The following is a 16,378-nucleotide window of genomic DNA, read 5'->3' on the forward strand; positions in this document are numbered from 1 at the left end:
TTAAAAAGCGGCGATAAAAATGCGTCTTACCGCTCTTCACTAGGGGAACTAACCTTTGCAGTCACTATCGCCTGTTGCTGAAGTCTCCTCTACTCGGTAGATGACGTGGTCACGGGCCCCGGAGCCTTCAGAGAAATCTGTTTCTCGAAATATGCCATGCAGGATCTCGCAGTCTCGCGATACAAAATTCTAGAGCTTTATGTCACTCCAGCCGAGTAGATAGCATCACGTACGTCCTGACAGCTACGGGTTCAGAACCGATATTGTCATTGTATTGTACGTGGTGTTTTATTGTGTTTACTTTTAGTTAAATAGCTTTTTCAGCAACATGTAACCAGCAGCGGTGTTTTGTATCGCTTGTTTTTTGCTTCATTTGGAGGTCTATATGTCAAGATAAGCATTTCCATCAGCACAAACACGAAGAACTATAGTCTTCATTTCAAAGCTGAGTAGTAGAATTCAGTGCTGACGTATTGAGTATACTCGTTAGCTGATAATGCCTTCTGTATGAGACCTCACCGTAAAACCTGATTTAATTGTCGTTTGCTTGTATTGCTATTTAGATAGCACGAGAAACAAGCGAAGCTGTCCGCACCGGACCCCAGCACTCCCTGGACCATCTACTATCCTCTCAGTGGGAAATCCCACCGCACGCCTTTGCTGTAGGCCTATAATATATATATAAATATATATATATAAAAATATATATATATACACTAGACTTTTTATTAACTTGTTTATCTTTGTACTACACAATTGAGGTAGAGAAAAGTTGAATCTGTTTATTTTCTTTCAGTGTGTGTAGTCTTGTAGCAGTTTATTTTCTTAAGTTTGTGTACAATTCAATACTTCAGCATAAAATAAGCTTTGTGTAAACAAAAATTATATCCCTTTTGATCAGCCCCCCCCCCCCCCCCAATGAGTAGTTAAATATATAAAAGTGACATTTAATATTTAGTCCATTACCTATACGATTTTTCAAGGACAGTCGCACATCAGGTTTTAACCCCCACCAAGAGTCTCTTTGAGACATCTCTTCTGGGACATTTATTGTTGCAGAATTGAATAATCTATACTGGGACACTACAAAATGAACATAAGTCTATAATAAGTAAAGAAAAAACCTATAACTGTCCATGTAATCGAAACTTTCATCACCAGTGAACCCTGTAGATAATTAAAACAAGTGTTCGCATATAGCCATACCATAATTATAATGAGTTATTTGTAGAACCAATAGTAAACACATCAAATTTAGATACACTGAATGTGGTATTCTAAATGTTTTTTTCACTACTAAATGCGCTACTTGTTTTAGAGACTAATTATTTTGACAAGAATCTTGCACTTTTCCAGCCACCATTGGATCGTATAGAAGTAATGCACCACAAAGACTGCTATAAGTTCACAGCTTTGGTCATTATGCATACTGATAGATTTACAGTGGATGTCATAACTTGTTTTTACAAGTTCCCTTTTCAAACCTGAAGTGGTATAGTTATAGGGCAAGTGAAGTATAGTTCACTCGTGTGACCTCGGCATGTGAAGTGAATGTGGTCAGCAGCCTTTACTTTCCCCAACATGATTTCAGATTCTTAACCAGGTTTTCAGGCTTCCAATTTGAATCTGGTTTACTGACAATAGATTACAACCAACATAAAATACACTGTATACACAGAAATATAACTAACACAGTAATGTTACATTAGACAAGTTTAATTGTTTAACAGACTTAAGCCTTGCTAAAGCCCTTCTTGGCACCAGTAGCCTTGGTAACTTTAATAACATTGTATTTCACTGTCTTGGATAAAGGTCTGCATTCACCCACAGTTACAATGTCTCCAATCTCCACATCCCTGGAAAAAAGATATATAAACATCTGACAATTTAGTGTTGAAAGCTTAAAATCTAGCTAAAATTCTAACTAGTTTCTTGTCATTGTTGACAAATGATACTCTTGAAAATTTGGTGTTTAGACCATTTCACGGAACACAAAATAACTGCTACCAACAAACAACCCCCCCCCCCCCAACCTAAAAAATTATGAATGTATTATTAACCAGTAACAAGAAAATGATGGGTCTAATGAATCAGCTACTTTACAATAGATATGTGCCAAATTATTGCAATATTCTTTGCTGCCTTATGTTTGTAAATATACAAATAATATACTGTTTCATGGTTGACTGAAACCTTGGTTAAAAAAAAAAGATGACTTAATGGAGACTAAATAGTTCATGTGAGCATTCAAAGCAAGGTAACACTACTTTGTTGTTACAGAAGATAAAAGCGCTTATGGGGAGCAACAAATAATACAGCTGAAATTGAAGTAGCTTAATACAAGTCGACAGTTCTAGATAAGAAATCAAACCACCACCAAAAACAAACAAAAAAAAAATACTGATGATTTCAATTGTCAAATAAGGCAAAATAACCTGTTCAGGCAATATTGTAAAATGGGTGTAAAAATAAAAAGCAAATCAATAAAAGTAGACACGAAAGGATGTCTAACTACTGATTGTAAAACCGGCATAAATATTAAATAATATTGTCATTATAATAAAGATACAACAAATAGTTAAAAATGAATTGAGATTACAGACCTAAAACAAGGCGACAAGTGAACACTAAGATTTTTGTGTTTCTTCTCAAATCTGTTATATTTCCGTACATAATGCAGGTATTCTCTGCGTATGACAATGGTTCTCATCATCTTCATCTTCAACACTCTCCCAGACAAGATTCTACCACGAATGCTTACATTGCCTGAAAAAAAGTTTCATGTCAAAGATTCAGATTCAAAGTTTCATGACGAAGATAAAAGTTTTGAACATTTGGACTGTAAATGCCATAATTAAAACACACAAAAGTAATTACCTGTGAATGGACACTTCTTATCAATGTATGTGCCATCAATAGCCTGTTCAAAAAATTATAAAGCCGTTAAAAAAAACAGAACAATGATCAGAAAAAAAAAAAGATTTACAGCAAAATGTGATTGAGATAAATTATGCATTATTAAACATACAGTAATCAGATATTGATAATTCTCAGATGTACAATCAATTTTCAACATAAACACTACATACCTCCCTGGGTGTCTTGAAGCCCAAACCAACATTTCTCACATATCGTAGAGCCTTTTTGGATTTGCCTTGAAGGTAAGCCTTTTTGTTCAAGAAAACTGTGGGTTGCTTTTGGAAAGCCCTCTCTATCTGTAAGGATAAAAATACTTAGTAACCTGAATAAACTGCGAAGTATAGGCCTAAATGAAATGACAAAAATCAACAATTTCCTAATCAGAATTAAAAGAATGGCTTCATGTAATTTATCAGAAGACCATCGTGTAAAATTCATCATGAAAACAAAACAGAATTCAAATAAACAGTACAAGACAGCAAACAATATCCACATAGGTCTAGAACAGCAATAAAACCCAAAATAGACTTTCACAACAACGGATATAGGACTATTCTAAATACAGGCCTGGATGATTTTAGATACCGATGTCCGATAATACTCTTCCATAAAATAGGTGTGTTGGGTTGATAGTATTGTAATCTCGACTAATGTTATGGTTAGAAATTAGGGTTAGGCGTATGGTAGGACCAGGGTTGGGGTTAGGGTTAGCATTGACATTAGCCAGTCATGTGTGTATTTAGTTAACTACCAGTAACCCAACACCCCTTTTTAAAAGAAGATTCCATTATCGGACACCAGTATAAAATTCTCCCATAGGCCTATATTTTAAGAGGATCGTCATGAAGATTTGCAAAAAAATTTAAAATCCAGTGTCTGAACTATTTTTTTGTTATATAATAGAAACATAAGTATTAACTAACTTATAGAAATTTTATTGGTAAAAAAAAAACCTATCAAAGCAAACTCAATTCTGCTTTGACATCCAATAGATATATGTATTTGTAATAATTTTGCAAAATTAGAACCTCCTATGACTCTTCATTAATGAGAAATATTCCGCATGGTTTTGTAAATTACAGAAAAACAAATGCGAGAAAAACTGAAAAAACTATTGCGATGTCAGTTTTAGAGATAATTTTATTGTTATTATCATACCATGCTTATATTTTTAGGAACAATGTGCAATGGTACACATAAATATCACTTTATACAAAGAAAATGTTTTCAAATAAACAACCAGGAATAAAAGTAGAAACATACACCCCTAAGAAAATTTTTGATCATAAAAAGTAAAAAACATTTTTTTTTGTAATCCACCTCTAAATTCTTGGCTATCAAGTATAGCAACCTGAAAAGTCAACTTGCCTTAGTTAATTAATTTTAAATTTGATGTTTTAGGTTTATTTAGCAATTAAAAAACAATTATACTACTGCGAAACAAAATGTAAAAATTAAATCTTAGCAGTATTATCTAAGTAAAAATTAGATTTCCCTCTTCAACCAGTAAATGGCAATTTTAAATACTCGCATACAATCACAAGGTCAGTCGCGCAACAAAATATCTCTTCCCTTCCACTCCCTTTGTTGAAATACATCACAAAAGTGTAGATCCGTGCGAAAGCGCGGGGAAAAAATGGAGTAAAATTCACTTAAAAATAGCAATTTTTAAAGTTGGAAACTACGGACTTCGAAGTTTTGTTTCTAAAACTGGATTACAGACTTTTAAAAATTCCAGCCCAAAAACTTGTGATTTTTAAAGTCTTAAATTCACTTTTCTAAATTCAAGACTTTCCACTGTGTACGAACCCTGTTTTAACATTACTAGTCGTGGGCGAATTTACGTACCTAAAACGATAAATTAGGCCTACCTATAAAATTTATTACGAAGGGACTATTCGGAAGAAGATTTTTCTCCCTGTCTCCGCTTAGTCTGCAAAAGATAGCTCTGCGCATGCGCAGCGACCTATGGCAAGGGTTAGAATTAGGGCTAGGGATAGGATGAGGGTTATGGATAGGATAAGGGTTGGTGTTAGGGTTCTGCAGTTGTAAACACACGCATGCGCAGTACCATAGAAAACATCGCCGCGATAGCAAGTCGTAGTTTCCACTGCGCATGCGTATCTTACTCCGGCTAGCATCGGCAATCGGCAAATTATAAATGGACATATTTGTTACCAATTCTAATGTTTCTGTATAAAACATTCAAATAACAGTTCAATTACTATTCAAAGTGAGAGTATGAAGGGGTTCAGGTCGAGGCGCGTAGTCGTGACAGGCAGTGTTTCTCTACCCAACGCAACTATTCCAGGACTATTTTCTCGAGATTTTTCTAGATTCTAAATAAGAATCTAGAATAATGATTCTAAGAGGCGTTAGGCCTATAACTTTTTAAAAAAATTAGTAAATTTTAAATCTACCAGAGCAGTTCGAATATCTCACAACGAATTTGAAAACTTTCATATAAAAATTCAACATCATGCGTGACTGCAGCATTGAGCAGTCGAGCGCCAGTTGCCAGTTATCGACAACGTTAATTTTTAATAAAATATGTATTTTACGTACGTTTTAAACACAATTGGATAGTTACAATATTTGGATATCATTATGTTTGAAATACGAAGAAAGTATACTTAAGTGTTTCAGTGATAATACATATTAAAATCAATAAATTTTAAAAAGCACACATGTCTACCTGATGATCTCCGGTGGCCATGTTAGCTAAAAAGAAAGAGCTGTAGCACGCTGGGATACATATCTTCCGCTTGGAATAATCAAAATCCAAATTTTCGTCGAGAAACGAAACAAATAATTTCCAAGAACTCATCATACAACTCTATCAGAAAACATCGAATTTAGATCTAATAGAAGCTATACTAAGGTATCATTCACTTAAGACGTCTACATAAAAATAATTCTTAGACCCCTCCATCAACCATGCCTACACGCGTCCAATTTAAACGAACCCCCCCCCTTCCACACACAAACTTAAATAGATCTAGTTCTGGGGGGGGGGGGGGGGTAAAAACCGTCCAAAAAAGCGTGGCGTCATTTATGGATGACCCCTAAGCCCATTTGTCTGGAGCCAATATGTCGTGTGGCCTTTTGTTGGGACCCAATACGACGTGAGCCTATTTGTCGGAAGCCTAAATGTCGCGAGCACATTGGTTGGGAGTCAATATGACAGGAGCCCATTTGACGGGAGCCAATATCTCGGAGCTCTTTTGTCGGGGCTGTTTTGACTGGGTTGTTTTGTCGTAGCCGTTTTGCAGCTTCACGCAGCATCATAATAATTCGTCAGGTAATTCTGGTTCATGACCCACATTTGTGTTGCCTTTAACGCCCACAAAAGTGCTTAGTATAGCCCATTAATTTTATTAATGCCATAGACATCGTAGTTTAATTCATCGATGAGCATGTTGTTTTTATGTTCATTGTCCTTCAAATTGTCACATTTTGTATGCAACTAAAATGTTCTCTATTGCAGAATAAACGCACGATCTTTCGTTAAATTCAACATATGGACATAAGCACATGGACCAGACCCCTAGTCCACCCGCGACCACAAAAGTTCACTTTTTCGGACCCCCTCCCTACCTTTAGTGTGCTCTACCATCCAGCCACTACGTCTCATTTCATTGTCATATTAACAATGTGACGAGATTTGACAACAAACACGAGCTCCCACTTGAGATACAAGGAATATCTAGTAAGCAAGAACTGGAGAGCATTTGGGTAGGCGCATCAGCAAGGCTGTGTACTGTGTACGCATTCAACACGCTTTCTTCGAGATGCGCTGATTACACTTTCCAATATTCGACTAGTTTTGACATTAGCAAAACGTGTATTTTCTTTAATTAACTACCAGTATCCTTACACCCCTTTTTAAGGAGATTCTATTATCGGACACTGTTGTAAAAATCCCCCCCCCTCGACTATATAAATATAACAGCAACATACATATTACAATCTGTTCTCCTTGTCAATGGTTATTAGACGTGGATCGAGTAACACAAGCTTATAACAACAAATTTCAGACTTTCTATCAAAGATGTCTACTTTGCATCAGGGACACCGTTAAATGTATATATTTTTTTCGAAGAGATGCCTGGAAGAATCTCTGTATATAATCATTAGATTGGAATCACCAAGGAAAGATTAGGAAAGTCGGTAGGTCAAAACTAACTTGGAGAAGATCAATTGCCAGTGAAGCACTTAATAAAACGCCAGAATAACACAAACCCAACTTGGATATATCGCTCAAAGCTAAGTTAAACTATGTACGTGTTACGACCATGCATTTCACAAGGGCAGAGAAATGATGACTCACTAAAAACATTTTTATCAGCGACCCATGCTTTTCTTTATATTAGTTATATAAATATTGATGCATTTATAGTATATAGGGCCTACTTAATGAAAATCATTTTTTAGTAAATAGGCTATCATATAAATGACTGTTATCACACACTTTTGTTGTTGTCTTTCTGAAGCATGAATTTATTCCTAAAATATTAACTGGGCTGGGTCAGGAGTAGGCACTGCACCCGGAGCACGTTCACCACCCCACCCCATACCGAAAAATCTAGAATTTATACAGAAAAAATATATTTAAACCAGTGTAGCCCCCCCCCCCCCGTCCCCCTGAAATTCAAAGTATGTCCCCCCGTCTCTCCTACCAAAGTTACGGAGAAAAATACATGAACGAAACCGTGAGTGAGACGTTAAACGCTCTGACCACTTTCTTAAAACATTTTCCTTTTCCCTTATAACTAGTTAGATCATAACCACATAGTCTAATACACTGTACAAATCATTGTTATAATTTTATAATTATTTATTTGTTGATTATATCATTTATTATTTAAAAAACGAATCGAAAAAATAATGTCAATGTCACTGCTCCTCTCCCTAAAGCCGTTGTAACGACAACAGCAATCGGCAACAATGTCTTTCTCTTTTCGACTACTTCCAAGGATCACCCGATCAGTTTCTCCTCAGTTATCAAGGAGCTACGTATGTAGACATTTTTTTCTTTTTAATATCCAGCATTGAAAATAATTTATTACTAGACACTAGTATAAAATCTCTATCTAGATCTAGAGATCTAGACTAGATCGTAGATCTAGATCTAGATCTAGATCTAGATCTAAATTAAACTAAATTTAGAATCTAGAATCTAGATCTAGATCTAGATCTAGATCTAGATTTCTAGATCTACTTGCAGTACTTTGACTAGACAAGGTTAGTCGTAAAAGAAAAAAAGAAAGTGAAAGTGTCACAAAAGTAGAATAGTAGATCTAGCTAGATCTATATCTAGATTAGATCTAGATCTACTACTAAACTCTAAAAGTAAGTGCTAAAAGTACTGAGTAGATCTAGATCTAGATCTAAGAAGTAATAGTAATAGTATAATCTAACTAAGTCTAAGCCACTAAGACTAAGAGTCTAGTCTAAGAGTAAGACTAAGGGCGCTAAGCTAGAGTAGATTTGTAGACTACGACTACTGTCAGTAGTCACAGTAGATCTAGATCTAGTACTGTAGTACTAAGTACTTATACTGACCTGACACTAGTCAAAGTGACTACTGGGGGACTAGTAACCTATAGTACTCAAGTACTGGCTAGTACTTAGTAGTAGACTTACTTAATATTACTTATACTTATTACCTACTTAGTAGTACTAGGTCTAGCACAGAGGCGTAGGGAGGGGGCGGGGGGGGGGGGGGGTGCGAACCGCACCGGGTGACACCTTTTAGGGGGGGTGACACCAGGGCAAAAAATCGCAAAACATATAGAGAAAAATTTGAGGGGGGGGGGGTGCAAATCGAAAATTGAAAGTTTGTCCCCAGGAAGGGTAGCTATGCCTCTGGGGGTTGGCACCATTAAATGCCGCACCGGGTGACACCCCACCTCGCTACACCACTGAGGTCTAGTACTTACTAATAGTATAGTAGATCTAGATAGATTTAGAATAGGTTCTTTATTCAGATTCTAGAATCACTCTAAGAAAAAGCATTAAAGCTAAAAAAGCAAGACCCAATCAGGCTAACCTGCACACATACTTACTAGATCTAGATTTTCTACTATTATGAAAAATCAATTCACAACACTGACACTTACTACAGTTACAGTAACAACCACTTGCTTAAAGGAGAAGATAATATCTAATATAAATATAATTTTATATAATATGCAAGAGGCACACTTTCAAATATCAATTGTGATCAACATATGCCTTTAATTCACTAAGAGGCCTGATGTAGATGTGGAATTAGTACACAGCCTCGTCAACCAGCCAGAGGAAGATAATAATCTTCAACACAAATATTTACCAGTTTCACATTATGGCTTGGAGACCTAGAGGGTTACCAAGTAAAATACAATAGGGGGAATTTTTATACCAGTGTCTGATAATAGAATCTTCTTTAAAAGAGGTGTTAGGTTACTGTCTATTAGAGTTATTAGATGTATACATTGTAAATATTTAAATGCCTAGTCTATAGGCCTTAATCCAATGAAATTTTTTTCTCTTTTAGAGTTCAACTTCTAAAGATGGGAAACCAAAAACCTCTAAAGCTGCAGATAAAAAAGAACCAACATCACAAGCCACTATTTCCCCTTCTAAAGGTAACTAAAAGTGTCAATCATTATGTAACTGCTTATACAACTATTATTTGTCAATTACAAAGTTAGTTGCTTGTTGATGTATACTAGTGAATTCTGATGCTAAAAACATTGTATGGAAATCCACACGGAGCCATGCCATCGGCTGAAAAATGAGTCACTATCATCATTTTTCTATCAAACTGCATTTGTTATTTACTAGATAGTGATTCTTTGTCCTGACTTTATTTAAACTGCTAAACCCTTTACATTTGTATGCGCCCACTGTTGCCCAAGAAATTTCTCTAGTAGTACAGTCTGATGCATCTTTTCTACATTAGTTAAAACTATGTATAGTATAGAGTCCTTTCATATGACGTCACGTCCGTTCGTGATACCTACGCCCGCCGCCACAGTGGTGTACACAAGACGTAAACACAATCAGCTGTTCGCCAGCGCTGGACGTGTTCACCAGCGCTGGACGCGTTCACTGTATGTAAAGAACCGCACCCGCGGAAAAGGAAAAATACGTTAAAAAACTTGAACTCTTAGGAATTGAAGATCCTTATACTGTTATTGACAGTTTCGTATAAATAAATATGTGGACAAAATTTCTAAATAAAAATACTGTTAGTAATACTGTTTGCGTTTAGAGTTAAAGTAGCCGAATCTGATCAAATGCAGTTCTCGATACTTTGTTTCATGTAAGGACAGTAAAATAATAAACTTCATTTTAATTATAAAAGATAACTATTAATAAAACAAATATGCTCGACCTTCACAAATACTAATAGTAAAAGACAAAGTCAAAAGTAATAGGCTAATAAGAATAATAAGATCTAATAGTAGGCCTAATACCTGGCTCCGCTGGGTAGACATAGAATCTAGAATCTACTTCTTTACTTAAATTTAATTACTTAAGATCTACATTCGATTCAAAATACACCCATAATAAATCAAAAGTAGTCATAATAGGCCTAATAAAGCATTTAATTGTCTCTAAGATGTAAAATCTCGCTCTATTATCTAATCATTTTTTTAGCAAACGAAATTTTCTGAAATTGAAATAGATTGTATGACTAGACTTAGATCTAGAATCTGCTACTTAAATTAAATTGTAAAACTTTATACAAGCATGTAGTTGATATTATTGTAGTAGAAGGCTTTAATAAATTACTAAGGCCTACCTACTTTGTTGTCTTTTTACAGCAATATGTATCTGATACTGGACTGAGTTTAATTAAATTCAAATTCATATCTAGTAATTGGTCTACTAAGTTTTTGTAGCCTAGTAGTACAATCTAGATCATACCAGCCAACAACAAATAACCACATTATTATTATTTGGTTAATGATTAGGCTAATTTTTTTTTTTAAATCCACTGTTTATAAAAGAAACAAATCAAGCTAGAAACATTATAAGTGAGATGGTTTAGAATAATAACAATGAACCCAGTCTACAATTGATACAATTGCAGGTCTACATAGGGCCTACAGTCTAGTAGTTTACAGTAGGCACCTAGTGTGTAGCTAGTATACTAGTGTGTAGCTGTCCAGAGTTAAGATTCTTAATGCCTTAATGCTTTCCCCTGATAAGCCATGTGTGCTATAAATGACATAACATGACACCGAGGTGAGAAGTGTTGAGGGGAGAGCAGTGGGACTTTCCCCTTTGTTCTCCCTGCTGGGCCCTGAGGGTCAAAATTATATAAGAAATACTATCTCTGTGGGGCTGGGTATCACGGAGGTGAGACATTTTCAGGGGAGGGCAGGGCAGACTCCTCTTTGGTTTTATTGTGGGCTAGATACAGGTGGGGGCAGCCATTATGAGAGTTGAACATCAGTATTAATGTGTCTGATTACTTCCCTGCTGGATTATAAGGGTCTTAAATTGTATAACATGCTACCCAGATTGGTTATTACCCATGGATTATATTAGCCGTTGTAGTGTGGGTTTTGTAGGAGTTAAGTGGTCTCACGTTTGCTACAGTAGATAACCTCTAATATATTACTGCATTTGATCAGCTTCGTCTACTTAAACTCTAAACGCAAACGGTATTACTAACAGTATTTTTATTTAGAAATTTCGGCCACATGTTTATATTATCCACGAAACTGTCAATAACTGTATAAGGATCTTCAATTCCTAAGAGTTCAAGTTTTTTAACATATTTTTCCTTTTCCGCGGGCGCGATTCTTTACATACGGTGAACACGTCCAGCGCTGGCGAACAGCTGATTGTGTTTACGTCTGATGTACACCACTGTGGCGGCGGGCGTAGGTATCACGTGATTTAGGTCACGTGTTTGCAAGGACTCTATTAGTATATTTATTTATGAGTTATAATGAAGTTTTGGTGGTAAAAATTTTTTAAAGTAGATACAAACAGAAGTGGTGATTTCATGTTATTTTCTTGTGTTGTTTCTCTAGAGATAATTTTCTTCACTTTTTTGAAGTTAAGAATTTTAAAAAATTACTGGCAATATAATTAGTGAAATTTAAATGAATTAAAATGCCTGTGCCATTGAATCAGGCTTTATGCAGGGGAACTTAAGCCAAAAAAGACTTCATCACCTATTTTACCATGATATAAGGATTAAATTAACAAATACATTAATAGGATGTAGATTTTAGTTCACTGTTGTAGTATTAGACATAAGGTTTCCTAAGTAGGCAAAGGTAGAGTAAAGAATCATGCTGACAAAACAATCTGGCCAGATGGGATCAGTTACCATCTGGCCACATGACACTAGTGCATTAGGGCAGGCATGTCAACACAAGAACAATTTTCATACAGCATCCAAGTCAAATCACATAACAGGGGTCGGCGTGGTCGAGTCGGTAAAAGCTCATGGTTGCTAAACCGAAAAGTCTCGAGTTCGAACCCCCGGGCAGATGAGGCTCGTTAGCTGGGGACAGCCACTCTTCTAGGAGAGACAACTCCAAAATTAAACAACTGCTGCCTTGTAGTTTGTTCTTGGTTGGACAAAGGCTATGGAAGCAAATCCAAAAAGAAAAGCAGGCTGAAATCGGAGTCAATGGCCTCAATGGCGCATAACCAGTTGACACGTAATGCTTAATTGTGTTGGAGGCGTGGTCGAGTCGGCAAAAAGCTCATGGTTGATAAATTCGAACAAAGTCTCGCACTGGCAGATAAATCTCGATCACCTTTAACACTAATAATTAAGAACGAAGAAGAAGAAGAAAAGAAGAAATCACATAACCATTTTATGTATTTGCTATTTTGTTTCTTTTCAGCTTCAGTAGCTGCTTCTAAAGTTTCTGAACCCCAAGTCGTCGAAAAGGGAGACACATACAAGGCTGGAGAAACTTACTTCAACTTTGATTCATACAGCTTTTACGAACTAGAAACTAAAATGAAATCCTATAGGAAATCTCAACCTTCTGCAAATGAAAAGGCATCTTAATTCTTGAAAACTTTGCTGTTTGGATGTTTATAGTTTTCATTGGCTCATTCAGTTTGGATTCTGTGTTAAATTGTTTCATAATTGGAGATTATTTCTGGTTGTTACAGTCAAGTGTTGATTTAGAAGACATTTAAAAAGTTCTTCAGTAAAGTCTGCAATTTATAATACCATTTTTGTAATGTTTCTTAATAGCTTTAGGCTATTACTATTTATATTTTGAAGCCAGATTATTAAGTTCAATGATTAAATAAGGATATTAGCTTAGTACATGAAAATGGTCTTGTTTAGCAAATATTTATATTGTGATGTACATAATGGACATAGCATGTGTTGTTCCTATCAGATATAATTATTTAAGTGTTTTATTAAACCTGAGAATTTAATTCATCTGTATTTGATTTTTACTAGTGTTACTGTTGTGTGTGTTGAGTTCACATTGTTTATTGAACTTAACTTCACATTTTTTATTATGCCTTAGTATCACTTTTTATATGAACGCACCACCAATTGATAATTAAAATTGCTAATTTGGACATCTAAAAAAATTCCTTTCGTGCTGTTGATGGATGTGCTCTAGCATCTTCTTCTTCGTTTTTAATTTTAGTGTTGGAAGGGATCCCCTCCAACACAATTAAGTATACATGTCAACTGGTTATGCAACATTGAAGCCATTGACTTCGATTTCAGCCTACTTTTCTTTTTGGATTTGCTTCCATAGCCTTTGTCCAACCAAGAACAAACTACAAGGCAGCAGTTGTTTGATTTTTTGAGTTGTCTCTCCTAGAAGAGTGGCTGTCCCCAGCTAACGAGCCTCATCTGCCCGAGGGTCCGAACTCGAGACTTTGGTTTAGCAATCTTGAGCTTTTACCGACTCGACCATGCCGACCCCCTGCTCTAGCATGATTATAACCCAAAAAAAAGTTCAGTTCATGGGTTTAAATCCATCGCTAATGGTTACATAACTGAAGTCTAGCAAGTAACACAAGGCAGTCTAGTGCTGATACATCATTTGATACTTGAGTGTGTTTACACATTGTACTAACATATCCATGATTGTAAGCTTTAATCATCCTAAGAGGTGTATCTAGAGAACATTATGCATAGGCTAATACTATGAGACACTTAACATACAGTTTAATATTGTTTATGTAGTGCAGAAAGGCAAGACCTTTGTGCCTAGTACCTTACAGTATCAGAGGATTTCTGAAGCCTAAAATACATTATTATAAATTCAACCAATAACTACACAGTGGATGCCTTGGGTCTCTGGCTAAACCAATTAATCAGAATAGTACTTGATGGATCATTTTGTCTTACCACCATACAGGGAAATAAGCTGTGTTGCTAATGGTACATTGGATACAGCACATTGTTTCAATCCATTGCTTATTAAACCTACTCACTGGCTTTTCACATGAGCCCCAGTCATTTTGAAACATCCAATGCATTTAGATTTCTAATTAGCATAAAAGGCAGTAGAGTATTAGAACTCTAAATCTAAAATATTGTTACATGTTAGTCCAACTTATACATATGGAGTAAATAGTTCATAATATAATTTTGTCCTGATTGTCTGTAAGGGTTGGCTTATTTTAACCTCTATGTACCCAGTCTAAGGTAGTTTGTTATGAAAACATTCACCATGATGAGTTAAATGATAATTTGGCATTTTCCAGGTGAAAGTGTATTGTTCTGAAGTACCCACACCAAAAAGACGTAAGTGTCATTATACTAAGATTTCATTGTTAAACATTGTGTGTAGTGTAATTAGTAATTAACTATACAATAATTGCATTTTTTTTTTCCAAAATTTTAGCAATTTCACCTACGCCCCGTAGACTCCTGCCAGATCCATTTGGCCACATGGTTGAGTGTAAGTTCTTTTATAGCCTATTTATTAATGTTTTAACTTTAACATACTGTACAGTGACCAATGGGACTGCATGGCTTAGGGGAAGACAGCTAACCCTAAAGTCTCGAGTTCTGGGTTCAAGTCAGTACAACATCCCTGAGTGCACCAAGCTCTGATGGATAGTTAACTGACCTTAGGGAAAGTAAAAGTGGTTGGGCATAGTGCTGACCACACTATCCTTTCATGTGGTCACAGAAGCAGGTTAACTCTACTTCATTTACCCCATGAACCTTCAGGTTCGAAAAGGAAACTACTTTTACAACTCCAAGGCTGACTGCAACATTGTTGTTACATATTGCTAATGCCTTCTCACAGAAGCACATTCTGTTTCTAACTTTATCTCCTGTTGTTAGCTAAAGTAAGCAGTCTGATATCAACTGATAGGATACTCCCAAACAAATATTACATCACTGCACAGAGTTTTGTTTCACACATTGATGTTATAACATTTTAAGTTATCATCTTATTGCGTCAGTGACAAGACATTTTGGGCAGATGAAATCGAGTTAATCTGTTTCAATGACCATGGCATACAAGGGATGGTGTGATCTATGCCCAGTAGCCTTAGTTTCCCTGAGTTAGGTGGACTCAGGGTTGTCCTACAGGCTTGAGCCAGGGATCCAAACTCTAGACTTCCAGGCTAGCAGTTGTAAGCTCTACCATCTGACCATGCTGTCATTTAAACACTATAAATATCACTCTGATAATCTTTTTTTAAAATTTGCTCCTACATTTAGGCGTCTCCATCTGTCTTCATCCATCTTGTTCCAGTGTTGGAAATTGCTCACTTATAAATCTTATGCTTTCATTTAGGGCCAAATAAAGAAGAGGAAAAACCAGAAGAAGTGAATATCTCTCCTACCCCACAAGAGGAGAAACCTTACTATCCAATTGTTAATGGTCATTACAAAATAGCCAGAGACCGCAAAAAAGATCCTTACTACAGAGCTAGAATGCCCTTGTAAAAGAGTTTTTGCATGGTTTCTACCATTCATGAATCCAGTAAGATACTCAACCCTGGGGAAGTGTTCAACAATCACACAGGAGTCAGATGCACAATTGTTGGTAAACAAAAGACAGTTCCTGAGACTAGTCCACTGTATGGATCAAATGATGAACAAGTTGTAAGTGTAGGGAGCGAATAAAGCTTGCATCTGGTGCCAGAAGAAACTCTGAAGTATGTGCAAAAAAGTAGCTTGTAGAGTGTTGCTCACCACAACACTGACGGCTGCTGTTTGCCACCCATGCAAGTTTGTTCAGTTCCCCAAAAAAAATTGTAAAATTTATTTAAAATTACAAATAAAAAGTAAACATTGACAGTTTACCTTTTTGTCTCTTATTAAAAAAAAATAGCCTTATAATTCAAATAATTTGATTTTAAAGAAACAAAGCTAGCATTAAAAATAAGTTTTTAACACAAACATTTAATTCTTTGGTTAACTTTGAAGTAAAAAGTATTAAGCAACTTTACAAGAATATCTATGATAATAAAATTTAAAATATAAACCAAACTA

At 35.8% G+C, this 16,378-nt stretch overlaps 2 protein-coding genes across 2 annotated transcripts; one reads left to right on the forward strand and one right to left on the reverse strand.

Moving 5' to 3' along the window:
* Positions 1 to 1,700: 1,700 nt before the first annotated feature.
* Positions 1,701 to 5,692, reverse strand: LOC131952303 (small ribosomal subunit protein uS17). The gene is made up of 5 exons (XM_059314911.1): positions 5,615 to 5,692; positions 3,090 to 3,215; positions 2,878 to 2,920; positions 2,604 to 2,766; positions 1,701 to 1,856 (listed from the first exon to the last, which is right to left on the reverse strand). Exons 1-5 carry the CDS (start codon positions 5,633 to 5,635, stop codon positions 1,733 to 1,735), a joined length of 477 nt encoding a protein of 158 aa, XP_059170894.1. The 5' UTR covers positions 5,636 to 5,692; the 3' UTR covers positions 1,701 to 1,732.
* A 2,106-nt stretch (positions 5,693 to 7,798) lies between these two features.
* Positions 7,799 to 16,183, forward strand: LOC131952288 (uncharacterized). The gene is made up of 6 exons (XM_059314895.1): positions 7,799 to 7,935; positions 9,458 to 9,548; positions 12,783 to 12,943; positions 14,629 to 14,668; positions 14,769 to 14,825; positions 15,678 to 16,183. Exons 1-6 carry the CDS (start codon positions 7,867 to 7,869, stop codon positions 15,827 to 15,829), a joined length of 570 nt encoding a protein of 189 aa, XP_059170878.1. The 5' UTR covers positions 7,799 to 7,866; the 3' UTR covers positions 15,830 to 16,183.
* The last annotated feature ends 195 nt before the right edge of the window (positions 16,184 to 16,378 follow it).

The sequence above is a fragment of the Physella acuta genome, unplaced genomic scaffold, assembly GCF_028476545.2.
Source record: "Physella acuta isolate Inbredline_101_S28 unplaced genomic scaffold, ASM2847654v3 ptg000863l, whole genome shotgun sequence".
In the NCBI taxonomy this organism is placed as follows: Eukaryota; Metazoa; Mollusca; class Gastropoda; family Physidae; genus Physella; species Physella acuta.

Coding starts and splice junctions, on each gene's coding strand:
- LOC131952303 (XM_059314911.1), bottom strand. CDS start 5,635: ATGGCCACCGGAGATCATCAG. Junction 2,767..2,877: donor TAAGAAGTGTCCATTCACAG/GTAATTACTTTT, acceptor ACTTTTTTTCAG/GCAATGTAAGCATTCGTGGT. Junction 1,857..2,603: donor CACTTGTCGCCTTGTTTTAG/GTCTGTAATCTC, acceptor TCTTTTTTCCAG/GGATGTGGAGATTGGAGACA.
- LOC131952288 (XM_059314895.1), top strand. CDS start 7,867: ATGTCTTTCTCTTTTCGACTACTTCCAAGGATCACCCGATCAGTTTCT. Junction 7,936..9,457: donor CTCAGTTATCAAGGAGCTAC/GTATGTAGACAT, acceptor TTTCTCTTTTAG/AGTTCAACTTCTAAAGATGG. Junction 9,549..12,782: donor CACTATTTCCCCTTCTAAAG/GTAACTAAAAGT, acceptor GTTTCTTTTCAG/CTTCAGTAGCTGCTTCTAAA.